This window comes from Entelurus aequoreus, linkage group LG20 (assembly GCF_033978785.1).
Source record: "Entelurus aequoreus isolate RoL-2023_Sb linkage group LG20, RoL_Eaeq_v1.1, whole genome shotgun sequence".
Taxonomy (NCBI): domain Eukaryota; kingdom Metazoa; phylum Chordata; class Actinopteri; order Syngnathiformes; family Syngnathidae; genus Entelurus; species Entelurus aequoreus.
This window is the reverse complement of record NC_084750.1, coordinates 20,007,913-20,031,068: the sequence shown is the minus strand read 5'-3', so window position 1 is coordinate 20,031,068 and position 23,156 is coordinate 20,007,913. Positions and strand designations below refer to the sequence as shown.

The following is a 23,156-nucleotide window of genomic DNA, read 5'->3' as shown; positions in this document are numbered from 1 at the left end:
TCTTACACACATTGCTGTATTGTCTCAGCGTCCAATATCTCAAGTTGCAGTGCCTCATCCTGCACATCTCGGCGGGTGATTTATGTGGCGGCGTTGCTCCGTGACCTCAAAATCCGCCCCATCCATACCGCACCTGTCACTGCACCGCTACCCGCGTGCCGAGTGCAAACCGAGCCATCCGTGCAAAATGGCAATTTTCCACCCACCCAGGGAATAAGAAAAAGGATCCGACCCATTCACAGGCAAAACTGGATGGATTGGGGTATGTAGAGCAGGTGTGCAGGCTTTGCTAACAAGGGAGATGAACTGCATGCACTGCCGACCACAACATCTGTCGTTTGTGGGAATATGGAGGAGTTGGGGTTTTTTTGTAGCAGTTTGCACAGTGAGCGACAGCAGATGATGAAGTGCTTAATAGAGGTACAGATGGAAGGGGACAGGCTTCGTCTCGGTTTGGGGCAGAGTTCCAGTCCCGTGTCTTTTAGTAGCATATGACGCATTAGAATTTAGATGAAAGAGTTATAGTAGGCTCACCTACGGAGGCCCAAGGTGAGGCCTCGGTCTGACCCACCCGGCTCTTTAAGGCGTAACGAGCTTCTAATTGGAAGTGTAATGTGCACCTGTAAGTCAGAGTGCAGCTTCCTGTGCCAGCGGCAGGACGGGCTGCCACTTCGTGCCAACAGCCATGTCACACCATTCACCAGCATCCCTCTGTGCAAACAAAGTCATGAAAGGACAAGATAACTTCTGAACATCAGCAAGAGTGGACTTATTTTTAAAGAAAGACTGTACAGACAAAAGCATGCCAACAGTAGTATGGTTATTCTCTTCAATAATTTAAAGATGCAAAAACATTGGACAGCAACTGCCCTGAAAAGAAAGCATTTAGTCAGCCACGTCTAAATGCTGCCATCTAGTGGCCTTCATTCTGCAGAACAGCTGATACCTTCTTGCGTGGAGAGAAGTTTTATTAATAAACACACTTTTTAGTTGAATCTTTGATCTTTTTTATGTACATAAGTAAGAGAGTACATGAACCAACATCCAGAAGCAGCAGAAAAACCAACAGTTTAAGATATTGAAGCCTAAAATCCAAGGCAGAAGACAAAATCTCAAGCAGAGTGGCTCTATGGGTGAGGTTTAAAGAAAAGTTAAAAGCCCTTATTTTGACAACTTTTTCAAAAAATGATAAAAATAAAAAAAAGGTACTCAAATCAAGGAGCGATCTTGGTCAGTTGAATGCTTGACTCAGTGATGTTACTCGAGTCTGTTGGGAAAAGAGCGCAAGAGGGTCAATTAGAATGAAACTCACGTTTACTTCTTCCTGTACTTCAAATAAAACAAAAATAATCATGCTTCTTCTTTGCAAAGCTGATACTCTCAAGTGTTAGGGCTTAAACCGTACCACCAAATGACGAATGCTCTTCATGGCGGTTTCATCCAGCGTGGAAAGGTCCAGCGAGTCCATCTGACTCGCCAGCAGCGGCATCATCTGAAACACCACATGACTGTGAATAACTGAATTTTTTAAAAACAACAATAGAGGGAGCACTTACCTCTCCGTTGCCGCGCGGGACGTTTATGACAACTTCCTGGCTGTTTGCCGCGATCGGCGAGCCGTTGACTGAAATGCTGTAGATTCTCTCCTTGTGGCGAGGGATTCTCACAGCGGAGGTCATAGGCAGCCTTGGGGGGAAGAAAGCACGAAATATGAGTGACCCGATATATTCAAGAGACCACTCAATGCAACTAGAAGCTTAACTAACAGATCTAAACTGGTATCTCAAGAGTGGGGCTGTGGAGATTACCTTGGGTCAAAGCGTGGCGTGATAAGGGGAGTTGAGCCCATCAGTAGCGATGCATCAAAAGGGGTCCTAGCGGGGGTGACCAAGGCCAGCGTTGATGATCTAAATAAATAAAGACACCACAAATCCAGCACACGCCATTTTGTTTTAGAGTTCCAATGAAAAAACACCCCAACTGAATAATGTATAGCAGGGGTGTCCAAGCTTTTTCAAGTCTGACCCATTTTTTACATTAAAAATGCAAAAAAACAATGTAGGGCTATGTATGCTAAGCTGTGAGCAACCACAACTTGACTACCGTATTTTTCGGACTATAAGTCACTCCGGAGTATAAGTCGCACTGGCCGAAAATGCACAATAAAGAAGGAAAAAAACATATACGTCGCACTAGAGCAATGTTCCCTCTAAGGTGCGCGCCTGCGCAATTGCGCACTGCTCACGCGTCCTCTGCGCACAGCAAATTAATGCCGCGCAGAAAATCAAAAATCCCATCTGTACTTTAAACAAAATAAACACATTACAGTTTATTCTGTATGATTTTGCAATGCAACTCTGTGAGTGACAGGTGACAACAAGAGTGGCCCCAATGAATAAAACAATCTTTGTCAACACAGTTCAATTATTGTCTGTCGAGACACTTTACGAACAGGAATTCCATCAATCACTTTATTGAGCAAAACTGTTTGCAACCACACCAAAAACATGAGTAAAAAAAACTTTTATCTATAAAAACTGGTAATTTTCTGCCATACAAACCAGGCTTAAACCAACGTTATCATCCGTCGTTTCAACAGAAGCCGCTCGCTCTGCCTCACCTGCACCAACACTTAGCCAGTGCTGCGTTTATGGCCACAAAAAAAGTCGGACAACCCCAACGCCACACAATGTGTAAATGCCAGGTTGTAACACTCTGACTCCTCAATCAGATGTGTGCTTATTTTACTGCCATTTATTAAGAATGTTAATCTAAGGATATTATTCATGAAATATTGTCACTAGATTTCATAAATGCTAATAAAAAGATGTATTTTACAGACAGAAAGTTACAGCCAACTAAATGTAATCTCTGAAAGGGGTAACATTTCTTTTAAAGGCAGGACCCGCAGCCAGACATACAATACTAGCACATAGCTCATGAAAAACATGTTTTTTTGTTATTGTCATTGTAAGGGGGCAAAATCACTTATATCAGAAAATTATTTTAATAAAACATTTAAAAATTGTTATGATGTCAGGTTTGGGACAGGTGTGACGCTGGTGTGGCCACAGTGTGCACGTCTGATGTTGCTCACATGTGCTTCACTGAATGCTCAGGGAGTTTGTGCGTTTGCTCACACACATGAAAAATTAGAGGGAACATTGCACTGAAGTATAAGTCACATTTTTGGGGGAAATTTATTTGATAAAACCCAACACCAAGAATAGACATTTGAAAGGCAATTTAAAATAAATAAAGAATAGTGAACAACAGGCTGAATAAGTGTATGTTATATGAGGCATAAATAACCAACTGAGAACGTGCCTGGTATGTTAACGTAACACATCATGGCAAGAGTCATTCAAATAACTATAACACATAGTACGTTTACCAAACAATCTGTCACTCCCGATCGCTAAATCCGATGAAATCTTCCTCCCCGGTGTCGCCTCGGGTATGTCCTTTTTTTCTGCTGCTCGATTGCCGTTCTCTGCTGCATATTTCGCTACGTCCAGCTTGTAATCTGCAGTATATGATTTCCTTTTCGGTGCCATTTTTGTTCGGCTCTTCTCAGTTTTTATAAGTTACCGCCAATGTTGAAATGATCCATTTTCCTAGGTACGGACGTAGTAGCATGTAGCATCTTTTTTTTCCACAATACACCGCCATCATGACCCACAATGCACTTGTGCCATGACCCGCCCCCGCATAATCTCTATTGGTTGACGTGTGTGTGACGACCGCTGACGTGTGTGTGACGATTGCTGACATTTGTTTCGTCTCTTCAGTGAATGAGATAAATAATATTATTTGCTATTTTACGGTAATGTGTTAATAATTTCACACATAAGTCGCTCCGGAGTACCGTATTTTCCGGACTATAAGTCGGAGTTTTTTTTCATAGTTTGGCCGGGGGTGCGATTATGTGTGCAATTATTAACACATTACCGTAAAATATCAAATAATATTATTTAGCTCATTCACGTAAGAGACTAGACGTATTAGATTTCATGGGATTTAGCGATTAGGAGTGACAGATTGTTTGGTAAACGTATAGCATGTTCTATATGTTATAGTTATTTGAATGACTCTTACCATAATATGTTACGTTAACATACCAGGCACGTTCTCAGTTGGTTATTTACAGTGTTGGGTTGGTTACTGAAAACCAGTAACTAGTTACAGTTACTAGTTACTTTATTTCAAAAGTAACTCAGTTACTAACTCAGTTACTTACACCAAAAAGGAATGCGTTACTGTGAAAAGTAACTATTTAGTTACTTCTACTTTTCTTTTCTTTTAAAGCTCCCATTAATGCCCTTTTAGCCTTCATTTCAGTACTGTTGTTGCACTGGAGAATAATACAATGTGTTGATCAACTTGACATAAATTTGCATCACTGAACTCTGCTAAGCAATGTGGTCTACATACAACACACAAAGACAAAGATATGTTTCAAAGGGCCAATTTATTTCAGGCCAGAACAAATTGACAAAACTATTTTAAATAGCTGCAACATAACATAAATGAGTAACAAACAGCATAACAACAACATAGCTGTAAACCTGGCTTCACCTAAGGAAGGCACACGTGACATACACAAAGCCTAACCAGGCAGATTTGAATTGTTCTTATGGGCAGTAGACGGGGTCTTTGATCCAAGACACAACTTACATTTAACTAAAATGTTCTTTTCTTTGTGCTCGACAAAAGAAAAGAAGTGAGAATATCTCATACTTGCCAACCCTCCCGAATTTCAGTGCTTCTCCCCGGGACAACCATTCTCCCAAATTTCTGCCGATTTCCAGCCGGACTTAAGGCACGCCCCCTCCAGGTCCGTGCGGACCTGAGTGAGGACAGCCTGTCGTCATGTCCGCTTGGCCAACCAAAAAGTAACCACAGAACACTATACCGGTTTACGTTGTATTGCGCACCCCCCTCCCCTCCCCTCCCCTTCCCTTCCCACACCCAGAAAGCGCCTCTTGTGACACAAGAGATTCAGAATGACGACGCTGCAGCGCTGCAATAAAACACACTCAGATCTTCTGTTTCTAGCCGATACTACATAAAAAATAAAGTAAAATAACGCAGTACCGCATCATGTAGTAACGGTAACTGAGTTACTGAATATAAAAAAATAACACGTTAGATTACTAGTTACCGCCGAAACTAACGGCGTTACTGTAACACAGGTTATTTATGCGTCATATAACGTACACTTTTTCAGCCTGTTCACTATTCTTTATTTATTTTAAATTGCCTTTCAAATTTATTTTCTTGGTGTTGGGTTTTATCAAATAAATTTCACCAAAAAATGCGACTTATACTCCAGTGTAGGGCTGGGCGATATATCGATATGCGCAATATATCGATATGCGCGATATATCGCGGGTTTGTCTCTGTGCGATAAAGAAAATGACTATATCGTGATATTCGAGTATACGTTCTCTCGTACCGTATTTTCCGCACCATAAGCCGCACCTAAAAGCCACAAATTTTCTCAAAAGCTGACAGTGCGGCTTATAACCCGGTGCGGCTTTTGTATGGATTAATATCAATAATTCGTTTTCATAAAGTTTAGGTCTCGCAACTACAGTAAACAGCCGCCATGTTTTTTCCCCGTAGAAGAGGAAGCGCTTCTTCTTCTACGGTAAGCAACTGCCAAGGGGAGCACCCGCCCCCATAGAAGAGGAAGCGCTTCTTCTTCTACGGTAAGCAACCTCCAAGGTGAGCACCCGCCCCCGTAGAAGAAGAAGCGTGCGGATTATACGATTCATTTCATTTGTGTGTTACTGTAAAGACGACCACAAAATGGCCCCTACAAAGAGACACGCGTACAACGCAGAGTTTAAACTCAAGGCAATAAGTCACGCAGAAGAACACGGAAATAGAGCTGCAGCGAGAGAATTGAACATAAATGAATCAATGGTGCGTAGGTGGAGGAAGCAACAAGATGACCTGCGCCAAGTAAAGAAGACAAAACAGAGTTTCCGAGGGAACAAAGCAAGATGGCTACAGTTGGAGGACAAACTCGAACAGTGGGTTGTTGAGCAGAGAGCAGCAAGCAGAAGTGTTAGTACCATCACTATTCGCATGAAGGCAACAGCGCTAGCAAGCAAATTTAACTTGGATGATTTTAAAGTGAGAATATGTCGAACAGACAACCGTAATTTGTCAAGTGTGGGGCAAAAGCGTTGCTATAAAAAGTAGCATTACTGCTAATATGTAGCATCATTTGAAAAGTCACCTGCTAGAGAATGAAGAGTGCTTACTCTGCATGTTAACATCTCCGTTCGGTGCCACACGCCCACACCATCAAAATGCCGAGGCAAACATTTCCAGATCAACACCGTATGAAAAACAGTGATTTTTTTAGTTGTGATTTCCTTCTCTGCATGAAAGTTTTAAAGTAGCATATATTAATGCAGTATGAAGAAGAATGTTTTAATGTAGACACATGGAATCATCATACTGCTGTGATTATATGCATCAAGTGTTCATTCAAGGCTAAGGCAAAATATCGAGATATATATCGTGTATCGCGATATGGCCTTATAATATTGAGATATTAAAAAAAGGCCATATCGCCCAGCCCTACTCCAGTGCGACTTATATATGTTTTTTTCCTTCTTTATTATGCATTTTCGGCAGGTGCGACTTATACTCAAGTGCCAAACTATGAAAAAAAACTGCGACGTATAATCTGAAAAATACGGTATTTAGCTTGTTAGCTTTCTTCATCGTGAACGAAGGGGGGTGTTATTGCATCAGGAACTAATCGATAGAACAGTCATTTTAATTACAAATGTTGATCCAAAACTGAAGCAGGAGACGTCGGCGCAGGTGGACTGTACACCCTCTGAACAAGTCGTATACACACGAGAAGTAATGTTCCATAAGTCAACCAATGCAAAGTTTGATTTGGAGGTGCACACAAAAACGCGGTTTGCAGGGGGGAGGAGGTAGCTCGACACAGGAGCAGAATGCAGGGTTTTGGGACTGGATTCTAAACAGAAACCATTGAAAACATTCTTCTACATGAACTCCATGGTGTTCAGGGTCTCTCCTATTGCTATTGTACTATTTCTTCAGCTATAGTTACATTAATCATTAGTAATGGAGCAGCCTAGTTTTGAATGGCAGGGTCCCTGCTATCACATGTTGATAAAAAATATAACATTTACATAATAAAAATCAACTACAGGCTTCCCAAATGCTGTAATAAATTAAGCATGATGAAAATGTTGCACTTTTTATATGTAGAAGAAAAGTTTTGTCATTTTATTTAATCTGAGCAACAACTTGAGGCAGTTTAATGTTGATTAACGTGGGCAGAATTATTATAGTGTTCCCAATGTTAAAAGGATAAAGCCATTGTTTACAAATTTGGTAAATAACCAAAAAATTTATATTTTGTTGTTTTCTTACCATACCGAAAATGAACCGAACCGTGACCTCTAAACCGAGGTACGTACCAAACCGAAATTTGTGTGTACCGTTACACCTCTACTGATTAGTCACCCTTTTAACAAGATATAACTTGAAAGGATTGTGCATCTGTGGAATGAGCAACACAGGGACTCGTTCCTCCAAAAGTGGCACCTAAATCCCCTGAAATATTCTCCTGGGGGGTGTCTGTGTGGTCGCACTTTGCCATAGTAGTTAAAAAAAAATTTAAAAAGCAGAAAAAATTCAAAGGTTGATGTGTCCTACCGTTTAATGGCGCCGTTCTGCTGGCAGATGGACACAGCCTTTGCTCGTTTTGACGTAGTTGGCGGTTTCCTTGTAGTTTTCCCCTGCATTGACGTGAAGGGGTTACACACGCACACTGCACAGTGACGACTTTGACGTTTAGAGTGTGCATAAATTAAAACCATTACCTTCCTCAAAATCCTTGGGCTGTTTTCCTCGTCTTTAGCTGCACCCTTTTTCTTTTTAACTTTGGGTTAGCAACAAGAAAAAAAATGTGTAATGAAATCCTTACTTTTTCTACAGAAAGCAGTATGCCAACATGTCTTTTCAGAACACCTTAAAATCTGAGCCGAGGATGTCGTTGTGGCTTGTGCAGCCCTTTGAGACACTTGTGATTTAGGGCTATATAAATAAACATTGATTGATTGATTGAAAAAGACAAGCTAATGTGGTCATACTTCTCCGGGCGGGTGTCTTGGCTGCATGGTCCTCGGCTACGACATTCTCCACAATGGCTGCCATCGCTTCTCTCTGGGAACGAACAATAGAGATGAAAAAAGTTAAGAATAGCAATTGTCACAACTTTGGACGTAGTGTGTTGTTTGGGGGGGTGTCTATAAGTTAGCTTTAAGTTTCAGCAAGTGTGTTGTTTTTTGTCTGTAATAAGGTCACGTAGTGCCACTGGCTTCCCTGATTGGGACCATACCAAACAGGGAGAAAAAGCTTCTTCCCATCAGGTGTTTGTTCCGCATGTGTGTTTTTAATTACAGTGGAACTTCACTTTAAGAACTAATTGGTTCTCGAACAGGGTTTGTAAATCAAGACGTTTGTAGAGTAAAGCAAATTTCTCTATTAGAAACAATGTAAATATAATTAACAGGTTCCAGACTTGACAAAAGTCCCTACTTGAGTGGAGGTTTGTACACTTTGAACCAAATATAAAGTGCTATAAAGTACTGTATCTCCAACAAAGATGTGATGAATCAATAGTCTGTTTATTAACAAGCTAAAATAACAACAAGCTGAACTGTCTTGTATGCGCTGCTCTGCCAACAAGCACACACATAGAAGTACCTTTAGTGCCCTCACAAACAATCAGAAATCCCAAAAATCCTTAACTTTAACAACCACATTGCTACAATAACTGCAAAAACTAATATCCACATAAAATATATCAACATCGGCAAAGTTATATCATGAACTGCTCCTCACAAGAGTAGAGAAAGGAGCAGAGAGAGGTAAGGGGCAGTGTGTGTGTGTGCTTTTGGAAGAGGTGCTGCTCAACGAGAGGTACTCTTCTCCTCCGCTGTGAAATAAGTCCGCTTTGGCATATTTTCTAGTAAAGTCTGTTCTCATCACAATTAAAAACATGCTGTGGTGTGGAGCAGGCTTCCACAATCTCTTCAATATGAGCAAGCACAGAAGGGCTGCCAGCTGGACACAGAATTAATGAACGAAGCATGTGTACATAGAGACATGGTTCGCACACACAGGCATACTTGGCAGCTTCGTAAATCGAAAAGTTTTCAAATAGGAGGGGTTTGTAAATCGAGGCTCCACTGTACGTAAGTGTTGATAGATATTTTCTTTGGATTCATTTTTCTCCTGTTTTCAAGTAACAAGTTAAGAAAGTTCCCATATTTGTCGGTTAGTTTTACTTTACTTTCCTATGATGTTTGTTCTTTGAAAGGACTCATTCTGAAGACTTTTTTGGTAGTTGTTAAACTGCAAAGTGATGCTTCTTTGAGTCAGGGATATAAAAAACAATACTGTTTGGGCCATGAGGGAAATTTCTCCAACATGTGCTGCGCAAACGTAATAAACTATGAAGAGTAAATGGTGATACGTGAAAGGAGAGACCATAGTCTTACCTTTGCTTCGTCCACTGGCGGGGATTTGGCCTTTTCAGTCTCTGCACAGATTACATTTTTGGTTAAATTTGCTTAACCCCAATATTATCATCAACAAGAAACGTGTTGTACGTAAAAGATGATTGGCGCAAACAAACAGTAGCGTCCGAGCACTCAAACACAGAAATGATTCAAAAGGACAAACACCATACAACACGGTATCAAATTTGCATAATTGGCCTCTTGTTTTTAGTCTTTTGGTTCGGGCCCTTTAGGGACTGCGCAACAAGGAGTGGCACCTTCATGGCTCCTACGTTGCTTTTTGCAAAATTTTGGATCTGCTTTGGGAAGCCTTTTGGCCATAGCTATGTTTGCACCAGAGACTAGCTGCTTGCTCTCCGCCACACCGCCGTTTGCGTGGAAAGACCGTTGGAGATGCAGAAGAGGAGACGGGATGGATGAGCTTCACAAAGCCCTGGCTGGTTAACATGTAAGAAATGCCATTCTGGAGGAGGTTAGCTGTTTTAATTCATCACCTAGTGTGGACCATTCCTCTACGACCTGGATGGAGACCTCCTACCACCCTATGCTTGCCCCCAACAGAGACGGGATGGATGAGCTTCACAAAGCCATGGCTGGTTAACATGTAAGAAATACCATTTCTGGAGGAGGTTAGCTGTTTTAATTCATGACCTAGTGTGGACCATTCCTCTACGACCTGGATGGAGACCTCCTACCACCCTATGCTTGCCCCCAACGGAGACGGGATGGATGAGCTTCACAAAGCCATGGCTGGTTAACATGTAAGAAATACCATTTCTGGAGGAGGTTAGCTGTTTTAATTCATGACCTAGTGTGGACCATTCCTCTATGACCTGGATGGAGACCTCCTACCACCCTATGCTTGCCACCAATGGACTGGACTCTCACATTATCATGAATGTCATTGTGGTTTGTGCAGCCCTGTGATTAAGGGATATAAAATGGAAATTTGATTGATTGATGTACGATATCGGACACTTCAGTCTTCCTGCTCATCCGCATGGATTGGACATTGGCCAGAGGCTGGTGGGCAGGCTAGGATGTCTCTTGGTTGCTTTTTCTTGGGTCCGTTCCGGCCTCTGAATGTGTTTTTTCTTGCCTTTTTTGCCTTACTTTTTAAAACAGCACTGCAATCACATAATTTCCCCATTGTGGGATAAATAAATTCTATCCTATCCTACATTCCAACCTATTGCAATATATTCGTTGGCATATAAATTATGATGGAACCATATTAACACTGGTTACGGGGGTTTTTCTTTTGACATATGCAGTAACATATTGCATCATTTCCGTTTTTTCTGCTCTGTGGCGCTATTTTATTATTCTTTCGCTGGACTCTTATTTATCTACCGGTACTTGCTAATTTCCTGTTGTTTGCAGTTCAAGCGTGTTGACTATACAGAGTAATAATGCCATCTAATGGATGGTTTTGTAACTACACCTTAGAGTTAAAGGCCTACTGAAATGAAATTGTTTTATTTAAACGGGAATAGCAGATCCATTCTATGTGTCATACTTGATCATTCATGAAAGGATTTAGTAGAGAAAATCGACGATAAAGTTCGCAACTTTTGCTCGCTGATAAAAAAAAGCCTTGCCTATACCGGAAGTAGCGTGACGTCACAGGAGCTAGGATTCCTCACAATTCCCCATTGTTTACAATGGAGCGAGAGAGATTCGGACCGAGAAAGTGACGATTATCCCATTAATTTGAGCGAGGATGAAAGATTCGTAGATGAGGAACGTTACAGTGAAGGACTTGAGAGGCAGTGATGGACGTATCTTTTTTCGCTCTGACCGTAACTTAGGTACAAGCTGGCTCATTGGATTCCACACTCTCTCCTTTTTATATTGTAGATCACAGATTGGTATTTTAAACCACCTCAGATACTATATCCTCTTGAAAATGAGAGTCGAGAACGCGAAATGGACATTCACAGTGACTGAACATGTAAATACAGGATTAATAATATTCAGCTTTGCGAAGCTAAAAAAATAGAAGCTAACCTAGCTACGTAGCCAACGTGATAGCATCAGTCTCAAATGCAGATAGAAACTAAATTAAAAAAAACCCTGACTGGAAGGATAGACAGAAGATCAACAATACTATTAAACCATGAACATGTAAATACACGATTAATAATATTCAGCTTTGCGAAGCTAAAAAAATAGAAGCTAACCTAGCAACGTAGCCAACGTGATAGCATCAGTCTCAAATGCAGATAGAAACTAAATTTAAAAAAACCCTGGCTGGATGGATAGACAGAAGATCAAAAATACTATTAAACCATGAACATGTAAATACACGATTAATAATATTCAGCTTTGCGAAGCTAAAAAAAAATAGAAGCTAACCTAGCTACGTAGCCAACGTGATAGCATCAGTCTCAAATGCAGATAGAAACTAAATTAAAAAAAACCCTGACTGGATGGATAGACAGAAGATCAAAAATACTATTAAACCATGAACATGTAAATACACGATTAATAATATTCAGCTTGGCGAAGCTAAAAAAAACAGAAGCTAACTTAGATGCGGCGGCGGGCGTACTCACGGTAGCGCGTCTGCTATCCTGCTCAAAACACAACACAACCTCCTGGTGTTGGTGTTGCTGTAGTCCGCCGCTCCACCGATCGCACCTACAACTTTCTTATTTGCAGTCTCCATTGTCCATTAAACAAATTGCAAAAGATTCAACAACACAGATGTCCAGAATACTGTGGAGTTTTGTCGAAGAAAACAGAGGTATTTGAATTGGGTCCAAACACTTCCCTTGACCTCGTGACGTCACGCGCATACGTCATCATACCGCGACGTTTTCAAGCGGAAGTTTCCTGGGAAGTTTAAAATTGCACTTTATAGGTTAACCCGGCCGTATTGGCATGTGTTGCAATGTTAAGATTTTATCATTAATATATAAACTATCAGACTGCGTGGTCGGTAGTAGTGGCTTTCAGTAGGCCTTTAAAGGGGAACTGCACTTTTTGGGGGAAATGTTGCCAATCGTTCACAATCATAAGAGACAAGAACACACGTCTTTTTTTATTTTGGGGATTTTAAAGATGATTAAAAAAAAGATGCGGCTAATGGGAGACACTGTTGTAGCCTTCAAAGCCCTCTAAAACAACTTCAAAACCCCCCAGCAACGTTTTATATACACACTGCTAGTATATATATATAATGTAGTAACAGACACGTTCATAACCATATGTATTATATTTAATATTTACCCTATTTTTCGAATGCTCCGGCACCCTTGCGACCCCGAGATGGACAAGCAGTAGAAAATGGATGATCATTTCCGGGATTTATTTTTTCCGCGCATTGATTCTGTTTCCATAGCAGTGCACATCTGACTTCTGTCAATGTGTGTTCCTACTGTACTCAAACATGCGTATGTGTGTGTTCTAATCATAGTACACTTGGTATCAGACTATTTTTACACAAATGAGGATTCACAACCTTATCTTTTTGAAGCTAAATATACAGAGGATCAACTACTGCTTCTAGAGGACAGCACGGAAAAGACGGTGAAATGTTGGAGCAGACGGAAGCCGACAGAGTTTGGAGACAAACTATTTCAACATAAATGGCGTGCTTACCCAAAAATCAACAGGAAATATCCCGGGCCAGCTGGACCAGACGAACAAAAGTCCATCGAGTGAGTCACACTTTATATTGTAAATGATACACGCTTCACGGTGTGCGTGTTATTACAACTACAGTACATATGCTCTCTAGCTAGCTCAACTGTGTACAAACAAAAGATGTAACGTGGGCTAATACTTTACAGATACTGGAATATGATTGTTCATGTTTTCAGTCAGTACAGATTGGTGTTCTATTATGCATTACAAACTCAAATGCGTTTCGTGCTGACGTAGAAGCTAGCTTAATACTCGCCGTAGTTAGCTTTTACGGCTCATACCATAGCACGCCGATGTGTTACTACTAGGGGTGTAACGGTACGTGTATTTGTATTGAACCGTTTCGGTACGGGGGGTTCCGGTTCGGTTCGAAGGTGTACCGAACGAGTTTCCACACGGACATATTAAGTAGTGTAACGCACGTTGTGTAAACAATGCACACCGAGGCACAACACATGGCATGCTAGCAGCTAACGGGCTAGGATAGACTGACCATACGTCCTCTTTTCACCGGACATGTCCTCTTTTGCGGAGCTGTCAGGGCGGACTTTCTTAAATGCCTCAAATGTCCGGCATTTTGAGTTAGGGTTGCGTGTATTTTCAATGTACGTTCAGGGTTAAGAAGGGGTTAAAAACAAAACAAATTGTGCGCGCAGCAGCATTGGTGAGGGAGGGGCAGAGACAGAGAGAGCGAGAGAGTTATGATAAACGCGCATGCGTCGCCAGGCTCTGCTTTTTATCCATAGATTTATCAGTTAAAATTTTTTATTATCTATAGCAGGTGTGTCAAAAGTGTGCCCCGGAGGCCATTTGCGGCCCACAGCTAATGTTTTAAAGGCCCACGGCACATTCTAAAAATACTATTAAAATAAACAAAAACATAACAAAAGTGAAATAAAAAAAGCTTAAAGGTTAAATGTAATTTAGAAAAAGTTGCAATGTTGACTAATAAAACAAAGCTGTTTTTTTTCTTTCAAACTGTCATTGCTCAAAACATAATATTGAATCAAAATCAATGTTATTATGAATTATTGACCTATCCAAGGTTCCGATTACATCACATCAAACATTCCACTAAGAAAAATATTTTTGGTGGAAGATTTTGCAAATATGGTAAATAAATAACCAAAAAATTTATATTTTGTTGTTTTCTTACTGTACCGAAAATGAACCGAACCGTGACCTCTAAACCGAGGTACGTACCGAACCAAAATTTTTGTGTACCGTTACACCGCTAGTTACTACGATAGAAAAAGAGTTCAGTGTTCGCTCTTACAATAACAATGTTGCTACAGTTTGGTTATTATACAGATTACGGAACGTAAATGAAGTATTGTTGGCGGTTTTTGAATGCATTTTTTAAATGATGTAGAGGTAGAATTGATTGCTCCCAATAGCCGACTGCAAGGAGACGGTTTTACACGTTAGAATGCAAAAGAAGAAAAACCCTTTTGTCTCTCATAATGATTGTGAATGATCAAAACATAATTGCCAAAAGAAGTGCAGTTCCCCTTTAAATTGCAATGTGAAAGTGAGGGTAGTGACTAGGGCTGGGAATCTTTGGGTGTCCCACGATTCGATTCAAAATCGATTCTAGGGGTCACGATTCGATTCAAAATCGATTTTTTTTTCAATTCAAAACGATTCTCGATTCAAAAACGATTTTTTTGTTTTTCTTTTTTGAAAACAATACACAACAATACCATAATGCAATACAATTTAATTTTGGAGTTCTGAACTTGTAATTTCTTGCAGTGTTTATTAAGTGGTAATATGTCACATTTGTCCCAATTAACTTTATACCCTGATAAACAGCCATATTCAGTGATGACATTATTGATATAAAGAAGAGAAGAGTTAACATGTGACAGGTAAAAAAATGATGTCGTCACAATACATCGATAGCTTATTATACTGAGAGCCAATTTTTATACCATGAATATTATTTTCACTTCTTATTTTTGCAGCTAAGGGTTCAATAACCAAATTAAATAATAATCCAGATGCAGGACATCCCTGTCTTACTCCTCTTTTTAACAAAAAAGGTTCTGAAATATGATTATTGGTTTTGACTGATGCCATGGGCCTTGTATAAAGCATCTTAATCCATTGTATAAAATTATCTCCAAATCCAAATTTACGTAATGTGCAAAACATAAATGAGCAGTTTATGCGGTGGAATGCCTTCTCCGCATCAACAGTACATACTGCTGTGGGATAAGGGAGACTTCTAGCATAGTAAATAACATTAAACAATTTCCTTGTATTGTCTGAAGATTGTCGACCTTCCATGAAGCCAGTTTGGTCAGTATGAATTAATTTTCCTATTACATTTGATAATCGTTTGGCGGAGATTTTTGCCAAGATTCAAAAGGATTCTCTATTCATTCAATACATAGGATTTCAGCAGGATCTACCCCAGTCTGCTGACATGCAAGCAGAGTAGTAGATTTTTGTAAAAAGCTTTTATAATTTTAAAGGACAATGTTTTATCAACTGTTTGCAATAATGTACATTTGTTTTAACTATTAAATGAACCAAAAATATGACTTATTTTATCTTTGTGAAATTATTGGACACAGTGTGTTGTCAAGTTTATGAGATGCGATGCAAGTGTAAGCCACTCTGACACTATTGTTCTTATTTATTTTAATGTCTAATGATAATGTCAATGAGGGATTTTTAATCACTGCTATGTTGAAATTGTAACTAATATTGATACTGTTGTTGATAATATTCATTTTTGCTTTACTACTTTTGGTTTGTTCTGTGTCGTGTTTGTGTCTCCTCTCAATTGCTCTGTTTATTGCAGTTCTGAGTGTTGCTGGGTCGGGTTTGGTTTTGGAATTGGATTGCATTGTTATGGTATTGCTGTGTATTGTTTTGTTGGATTGATTAATAAAAAATAAATAAATAAATAAATAAAATTTAAAAAATGTATTAAAAAAATAAAAAAATCGATTTTTTAAAAATGAGAATCGATTCTGAATCGCACAACGTCAGAATCGCGATTCGAATTGATTTTTTCCCCCACCCCTAGTAGTGACAAATCTTCTTTTTTTTTTTTTTTTAAATAGCGCCAGGTTATCTGTTGCGATATGTGGCGGGCCACTACAAATAAATGAATGACAAAGTTTTAACATTTTAGAAGAGACCTTATTTTTGTGTTTTAATAATAACTTTGCTGCTACGTTTTTCATTTTTGCGATCCAACAAATATCACTTGCTTTTTCAGTATACAAAACAGACACTTAAAATGCATTCACTGGCAGCATGGTAATTGAAACACTTCCAAACCTGTGGCCAAGATTGTCTTGGGAAATATTACAACCAAGTTTACGTAATTGCAGTACTGTTTTTAATTTGCAGCATTAACCCATTGCAAGTGTTTTAGTGTTTGTGTGTTTTTGGTTTCCGATTCTGCGTTTGGAACGTTCGGACGCTGCTTCAATAGGGTACAATTTAGAGAACAGCATGCAAACATGAAGTGTTAAAGACATACTTACTGAAAATTTCCAACCAATTTATTTGCCTAACGGCCTTTGGGAGATTGATGATGGTCATATTATAGTGGTTGTCCATATCTTTCAGCAGCTGCCTCTCCTTCTCCTGCATTTGATCAAGTATTGTCTTGACTGTGAAAACAATGGCAAGTATGTCAGGGTATCGTAGTAAAACACAAAAGGACTTTAAAAATAGTGGTGGATGACCGTAACATATTTACCCTCGCTGTCAAAATCCTCCAGAAATACTTCCAGTTTGGCATTCTTGACAGTGTTTTGCTTGCGGGGTTTTTTCGAGGGAGCCATAACTGAATACAGGAAAAAAACAGCAACATAATTATGAGTACAACAAACCTTTTTTTCCTTGTAGTCGCTGAGCTGAGCTGAAATTTTCAAAAACATAGATTTGACGAATTCAGGGCAATCAGTTTTGCTTCTCATAAACCAAACTCAACTTCCGTTTTATGGGATTTAGAACAAATAAATTGCTTTATTTAAGAGTTATGCTTAACTAGGTTGTCTTATGTAGATGAACTACCAGCCTTGCCATCTGCATTTTAAAACTTTCGATATTACTTTATTCAACATAGTTAAATAATCAATATTTGGACATCAATTCAGAATCATCCGTGTCCAAAACCTGATTCATCTAAAAATTAGTAATTTTCCCGACCACTGTTACTACTAGCCAGAAGTGGGTAGTAACGCGCTACATTTACAGTACTCCATTAGATTTACTTAAGTAACTTTTTGGCTAAATTGTACTTGTCAGACTACCGGTAGTTTTAATACACACATTTACTTTAACTTGAGTATTTTTGTGAAGAAGATACCCTACTTTTATTTTGTTACCTTGAGTTTTATTCTGACCGCTGCATTTATTTCAATCTACTGATTACTGCTTGTAAATACATATTGTTTGGGCTTGTTAGATTTATTCCAGCGGTCGGTACTACATTACTCACTAATCCAACCTAAGCACGATTGACGTTTGACTCCATTTCTCCAATCAAACAGAGACTGGAAGTCACATGACCGCACTCAAAACTATTTGCAACCACACTGTATAAAGAGACATTTATGTAGCAGTCTCGCAAAAAAAAAGATGGACGCGACTGGCACACCACTTTAAACAATGTTCACTTCACAAACTAGGAAAAATAACATTTATATCATGCGCTGTCATCTGTGTCACTGCGAATGTTGACATTTCAGCCCACGGGAATTCACTCCCAACTAGTTAAGTAAGTTGTAGATGTTTTAGCTGGACAATGTGCGCATGCTAACACCTGCCCTGTTACAACATCACAAATGAAGGTAAACTGTTCATCTTTTGTGGTACATGCTGTCTGAATAGATAAGAGACTCTCAAGAAGTCTGCAAATATGTACAGTTTGTGCAGTGTGTAAAGTTACAGTGGCCATAAATATTGAATATACTAGTTAAATTAAACCTCTGCCTTGTTTAAAAAAAATACTTATGCCTACTACACAACTGTATTTTAATCTTGCTCATAAAGGTGGTACTTGGAGAGCCATGTTTTTTTTCCTGAGGTGGTACTTGATGACAAAAGTTTGAGAACCAGTGGAACAGATCATAAGTTACTCAATACATGTATAGTTTCTCTTACTCAAGTAATTATTTGGAGGACTACTTTTACTTTATAGTCAGTAACTCCTTCGTTCCGCACTCCATCCAGCTGTATAATAACTCGCCATACAGCAATAGATGATATTTGTCTATTACCTGACCGCTTCTATGTTAGCTACCGCTCTTTGTTTATAGTGTATATTTTCTGCTGTATCTACTCTTTATTTTATGCTGCAGCTGTTACATATACTGTAATATTGTACATGGTAAATGTTATATATTGTATATAAACATATAATATAATAATATATCAGTATGTATTATATACTGTATATATAATATGTAAATATTACATATATATTATATTTCATATTGCTACTATGGGACATGTTTAGTCTACTTTATACCTTTTGTTTTCACCCTCTTTTTGTGCCCTTGTGTGCATTATCCTTTCCATCCTTTGTAACTGAGCTACTGTGTGGAACAATTTTCCTTGATAGATAGATGGATAGATAGTACTTTATTGATTCCTTCAGGAGAGTTCCCTCAGGAAAATTAAAACCTTTGTGGATCATTAAAGTTTGCCCAAGTCTAAGTTTAAGTATACTCATCACTCTTGGCTACTCCGACAACCTCTTCTAATAGCCTGAATTGAAAGGGTCAAACTATTATGGAATCTTTTTAAAACTTTAGCTCGGACAAAAAGTGAAGTTATCGTACAAATACAATATTTACAGTACAACACCAGGGGGAGTTCCACAAACCACGTTAAAAACCCAGATTCCGATCCAACAAAAGGTCTTAACTCATTCTCCTTCTATGCCACATCAATATGGAATGCATTTCCAACAGGTGTAAAAGAAAGTGCATCTCTATCCTCCTTCAAAACCGCACTAAAACAACACCTCCAGGCAATTTCAACCCTTGACTAACACACTCCCCCTTCCACATCCCACCTCCCCGTATTGTAAATAACCAAATGTAAATAATCAAATGTATTTCTAATGTACCGTATTTTTCGGAGTATAAGTCGCACCAGCCGAAAATGCATAATAAAGAAGGAAAAAAACATATATAAGTCGCACTGGAGTATAAGTCGCATTTTTGGGGGAAATGTATTTGATAAAACCCAACACCAAGAATAGACATTTGAAAGGCAATTTAAAATAAAGAATAGTGAACAACAGGCTGAATAAGTGTACGTTATATGAGGCATAAATGACCAACTGAGAACGTGCCTGGTATGTTAACGTAACATTTTATGGTAAGAGTCATTCAAATAACTATAACATATAGAACAGGGGTCGGCAACCCGCGGCTCCAGAGCCGCATGCGGCTCTTTGACCACTCTGATGCGGCTCAGCTGCATACTTACCGACCCCCCGATTTTCCCAGGAGACCTATGGATCTCAGTGCCTCACCTAGAAAACTCCCAGGGCAAATATTTTTACTCTAATTACTAAATTAAGGGCGTGCCCTAATTGCACTGCAGTAATTATCCTCTATAGCATTTACAAACAGCGTGCCAGCCCGCCACTTGTTGTATGTAGCTTTTACTTGCACACGTAGGAGACAGCAAAGCATACTTAGTCATCAGCCACACAGCTTACACTGACGGTAGCCGTATAAAACAACTTTAACACTGTTACGTTACAAATATGCGCCACACTGTGAACCCACACCAAAAAAAAAAATGAAAAACACATTTCTGGAGAACATCCGCACCGTAACACAACATAAACACAACACAACCAATACCCAGAATCCCATGCAGCCCTAACTCTTCCGGTCTAGATTATACACCCCCGCTACCACCAAACCCACCCACACATCAACACCCCCCCCCCCGTGCGTCGGTTGAGCGGAAGAGTTAGGGCTGCAAGGGTTTCTGGGTATTTGTTCTGTTGTGTTTATGTTGTGTTACAGTGCGGATGTTCTCCAGAAATGTGTTTGTCAATCTTTTTTGGTGTGGGTTCAAAGTGTGGCGCATATTTGTAACGTAACAGTGTTAAAGTTGTTTTATACGGCTACCGTCAGTGTAAGCTGTGTGGCTGTTGAACTAGTACGCCTTGCTGTCACTTACGTGAGCAAGCTGAAGCTGCATTCTACATGTGGTCGAGCAGGTACACTGTTTGGGCAGGCTGTAGAGGGCGTCAAAAGCAGTGCCATCACGCCCTGATATTCGGGAGTCTCCCGGAAATAATGAGAGGGTTGGAAAGTATGACGCTATCAAGCGCCATTCATTCAAAACTTGCGGGCCGCACTAACATCAAATTTCCATATTAAGGTGCGTGCCGGTGCGTGTGTCTGAGACCCCTGGTTAACATAGCACAAAGCAATTTAAGCTTTGTATGCGGTGTTTTTCATTTTGAATTTAAAAAAAAATTTTGTGGCTCCCATTATTTTCTTTAATTATGAAACTTGCCAAAATGGCTCTTTGAGTGGTAAAGGTTGCCGACCCCTGCTATAAATAAATGATAAATGGGATATACTTGTATAGCGCTTTTCTACCTTCAAGGTACTCAAAGTGCTTTGACAGTATTTCCACATTCACACACACACATTCACACACTGATGGCGGGAGCTGCCATGCATGGCGCTAACCAGCAGCCATCAGGAGCAAGGGTGAAGTGTCTTGCCCAAGGACACAACGGACGTGACTAGGAAGGTAGAAGGTGGGGACATGCTATACGTTTACCAAACAATCTGTCACTCCTAATCGCTAAATCCCATGAAATCTTATACGTCTAGTCTAGTCCCGTCTAGTGGCTGTGTCAGCAATCGGAGTGTTGCTGGTTACTGGGGTTCAATCCCCACCTTCTACCATCCTAGTCACGTCCGTTGTGTCCTTGGGCAAGACACTTCACCCTTGCTCCTGATGGCTGCTGGTTAGCGCCTTGCTTGGCAGCTCCCCCCATCAGTGTGTGAATGTGTGTGTGAATGGGTGAATGTGGAAATACTGTCAAAGCGCTTTGAGTACCTTGAAGGTAGAAAAGCGCTATACAAGTATAACCCATTTATCATTTATTATCATTTACGTGAATGAGCTAAATAATATTATTTGATATTGTACGGTAATGTGTTAATAATTTCACACATAAGTCGCTCCTGAGTATAAGTCGCACCCCCGGCCAAACTATGAAAAAAACTGCGACTTATAGTCCGAAAATTACGGTATATACTTGTTGTTATGCTATCTGAACTCACTATGTTCTCTGCTCACTGTACATATCCTACCAAGTCAGACCTACACTGTTTCAATGCCCATTTCTCTGATGATGCAATTGTTGATGACTGAAGTGCTGATATCAACCAAACCCTCCTCATCCCATCCCCGGGATTGTAAATAATGTAAATAATTAAATGTACATACTCTGATGATTAACTTGTGTGATGACTGTATTATGATGATAGTATATATTTGTACCATGAATTGATTAACGTGGACCCCGACTTAAACAAGTAGAAAAACGTATTCGGGTTTTACCATTTAGTGGTCAATTGTAAGGAATATGTACTGTACTGTGCAATCTACTAATAAAAGTCTCAATCAATCAATCTTCTAATAGCCTGAATTGAAAGGGTCAACCTATTATGGAATCTTTTTAAAACTTTAGCTCGGACAAAAAGTAAAGTTATCGTACAAATACATTATTTACAGTAGGCCGGGCAACACTGGAGGTAAAAGTGCCCGTACTAGCTAGCATGCTACAACGCCTACCGACATCTTAGCCGTATAGCATGACGAAGCCATTTTAAGTTTGAAAAGGCGCATTCTTTAGGCGGTCTATAGCTACTTTGATACTTAATATACACGTTTTGACCATGTATTACCTGCTGTTTGGTCTTTCTTCGAATGCTAGAGTCGTAGAGCCGTCGTCGTCGTCGCCTTCTGGCAAGCAACTCGTCGGGTTTTTTCAAAAAAACATTTTCAAAACTCCGCGCAAATGTGTTTTCCCAAGTCAGCCAATCGCCTCACGTCTTACTTCTGCGTCACTTCCTACTCCGCTGGACCAATAGGAGTGTTTGACGTCATATGTTTATATGACGTGTACGGAAATTAGTTTCAAGTAAAAGGGAAATACTGGAAAGGGCATCTGTCGCTTCATCCTGGACAATATTCTTGACAAATTTGTGCTTTGTTTTAAAGATGTGATATTTGGTTTTACACTATATGAACAAACATTTGAAAAGGAATTTTACCTTTGCAACCTCATTATACTATTGGCTAAGTTTTATATTCATAAATGTAAAGTTTCTCAATACCCGACCTGTCTTTTGTGCCTTTAAAAAAGAATTAGAATTCTACGTTAAAACACTCTCTATCCCTAAAAACCAAAAAGCTGTGATAACAATGATGCTGTGTTCCAAATTTAAGTTATTTACTGAAATTGAGTGAGCCTATGGCTTTGCACTTTGTTTATTATATATATATATATATATATATATATATATATATATATATATATATATATATATATATATATATATATATATATATATATATATATATATATATATATATATATATTGTATTCTATTCTAGTTACTTTGAATTTATAACCCCCTGGCGCTGCTTTGTACTCTTTTTGTACTGTTTTGTACTATTTTTGTACTTATTTTGATCATTGTTTCTTGTTTGTTTGTAAATGTTGAAATTTATAAATAAATGTTTAAAATAAAAATATAAATAAATAAAAATACAGCAATTGGCAAAATTATATTAAATTAAATTAAAATTTAATTAAATCAGCAAAAAATTTAAATTATTTACGGAACTTGTGTAAGCCTATGACTTTACATTTTGTTATAAATGATGAATGGG

At 39.2% G+C, this 23,156-nt stretch overlaps 1 protein-coding gene across 1 annotated transcript; it reads right to left on the bottom strand.

The window, feature by feature from the left end:
- Nucleotides 1–977: 977 nt before the first annotated feature.
- cdca8 (cell division cycle associated 8) lies at nucleotides 978–22,332 on the bottom strand. The gene is made up of 11 exons (XM_062028857.1): nucleotides 22,166–22,332; nucleotides 16,963–17,049; nucleotides 16,745–16,873; nucleotides 9,567–9,607; nucleotides 8,154–8,226; nucleotides 7,884–7,942; nucleotides 7,717–7,799; nucleotides 1,809–1,907; nucleotides 1,557–1,686; nucleotides 1,406–1,492; nucleotides 978–1,267 (listed from the first exon to the last, which is right to left on the bottom strand). Exons 2-11 carry the CDS (start codon nucleotides 17,045–17,047, stop codon nucleotides 1,232–1,234), a joined length of 822 nt encoding a protein of 273 aa, XP_061884841.1. The 5' UTR covers nucleotides 17,048–17,049; nucleotides 22,166–22,332; the 3' UTR covers nucleotides 978–1,231.
- Between the last annotated feature and the right edge of the window lie 824 nt (nucleotides 22,333–23,156).

What these genes read in the sequence shown, in the direction of transcription:
- cdca8 (XM_062028857.1), bottom strand. Translation starts at nt 17,047, where the DNA reads ATGGCTCCCTCGAAAAAACCCCGCAAGCAAAACACTGTCAAGAATGCC. An exon ending in CAAGACACCCGCCCGGAGAA is followed by an intron (nt 7,943 to 8,153) that starts GTATGACCACAT and finishes GCTAACCCAAAG; the next exon opens with TTAAAAAGAAAAAGGGTGCA. An exon ending in ACGCCACGCTTTGACCCAAG is followed by an intron (nt 1,687 to 1,808) that starts GTAATCTCCACA and finishes CTTCCCCCCAAG; the next exon opens with GCTGCCTATGACCTCCGCTG.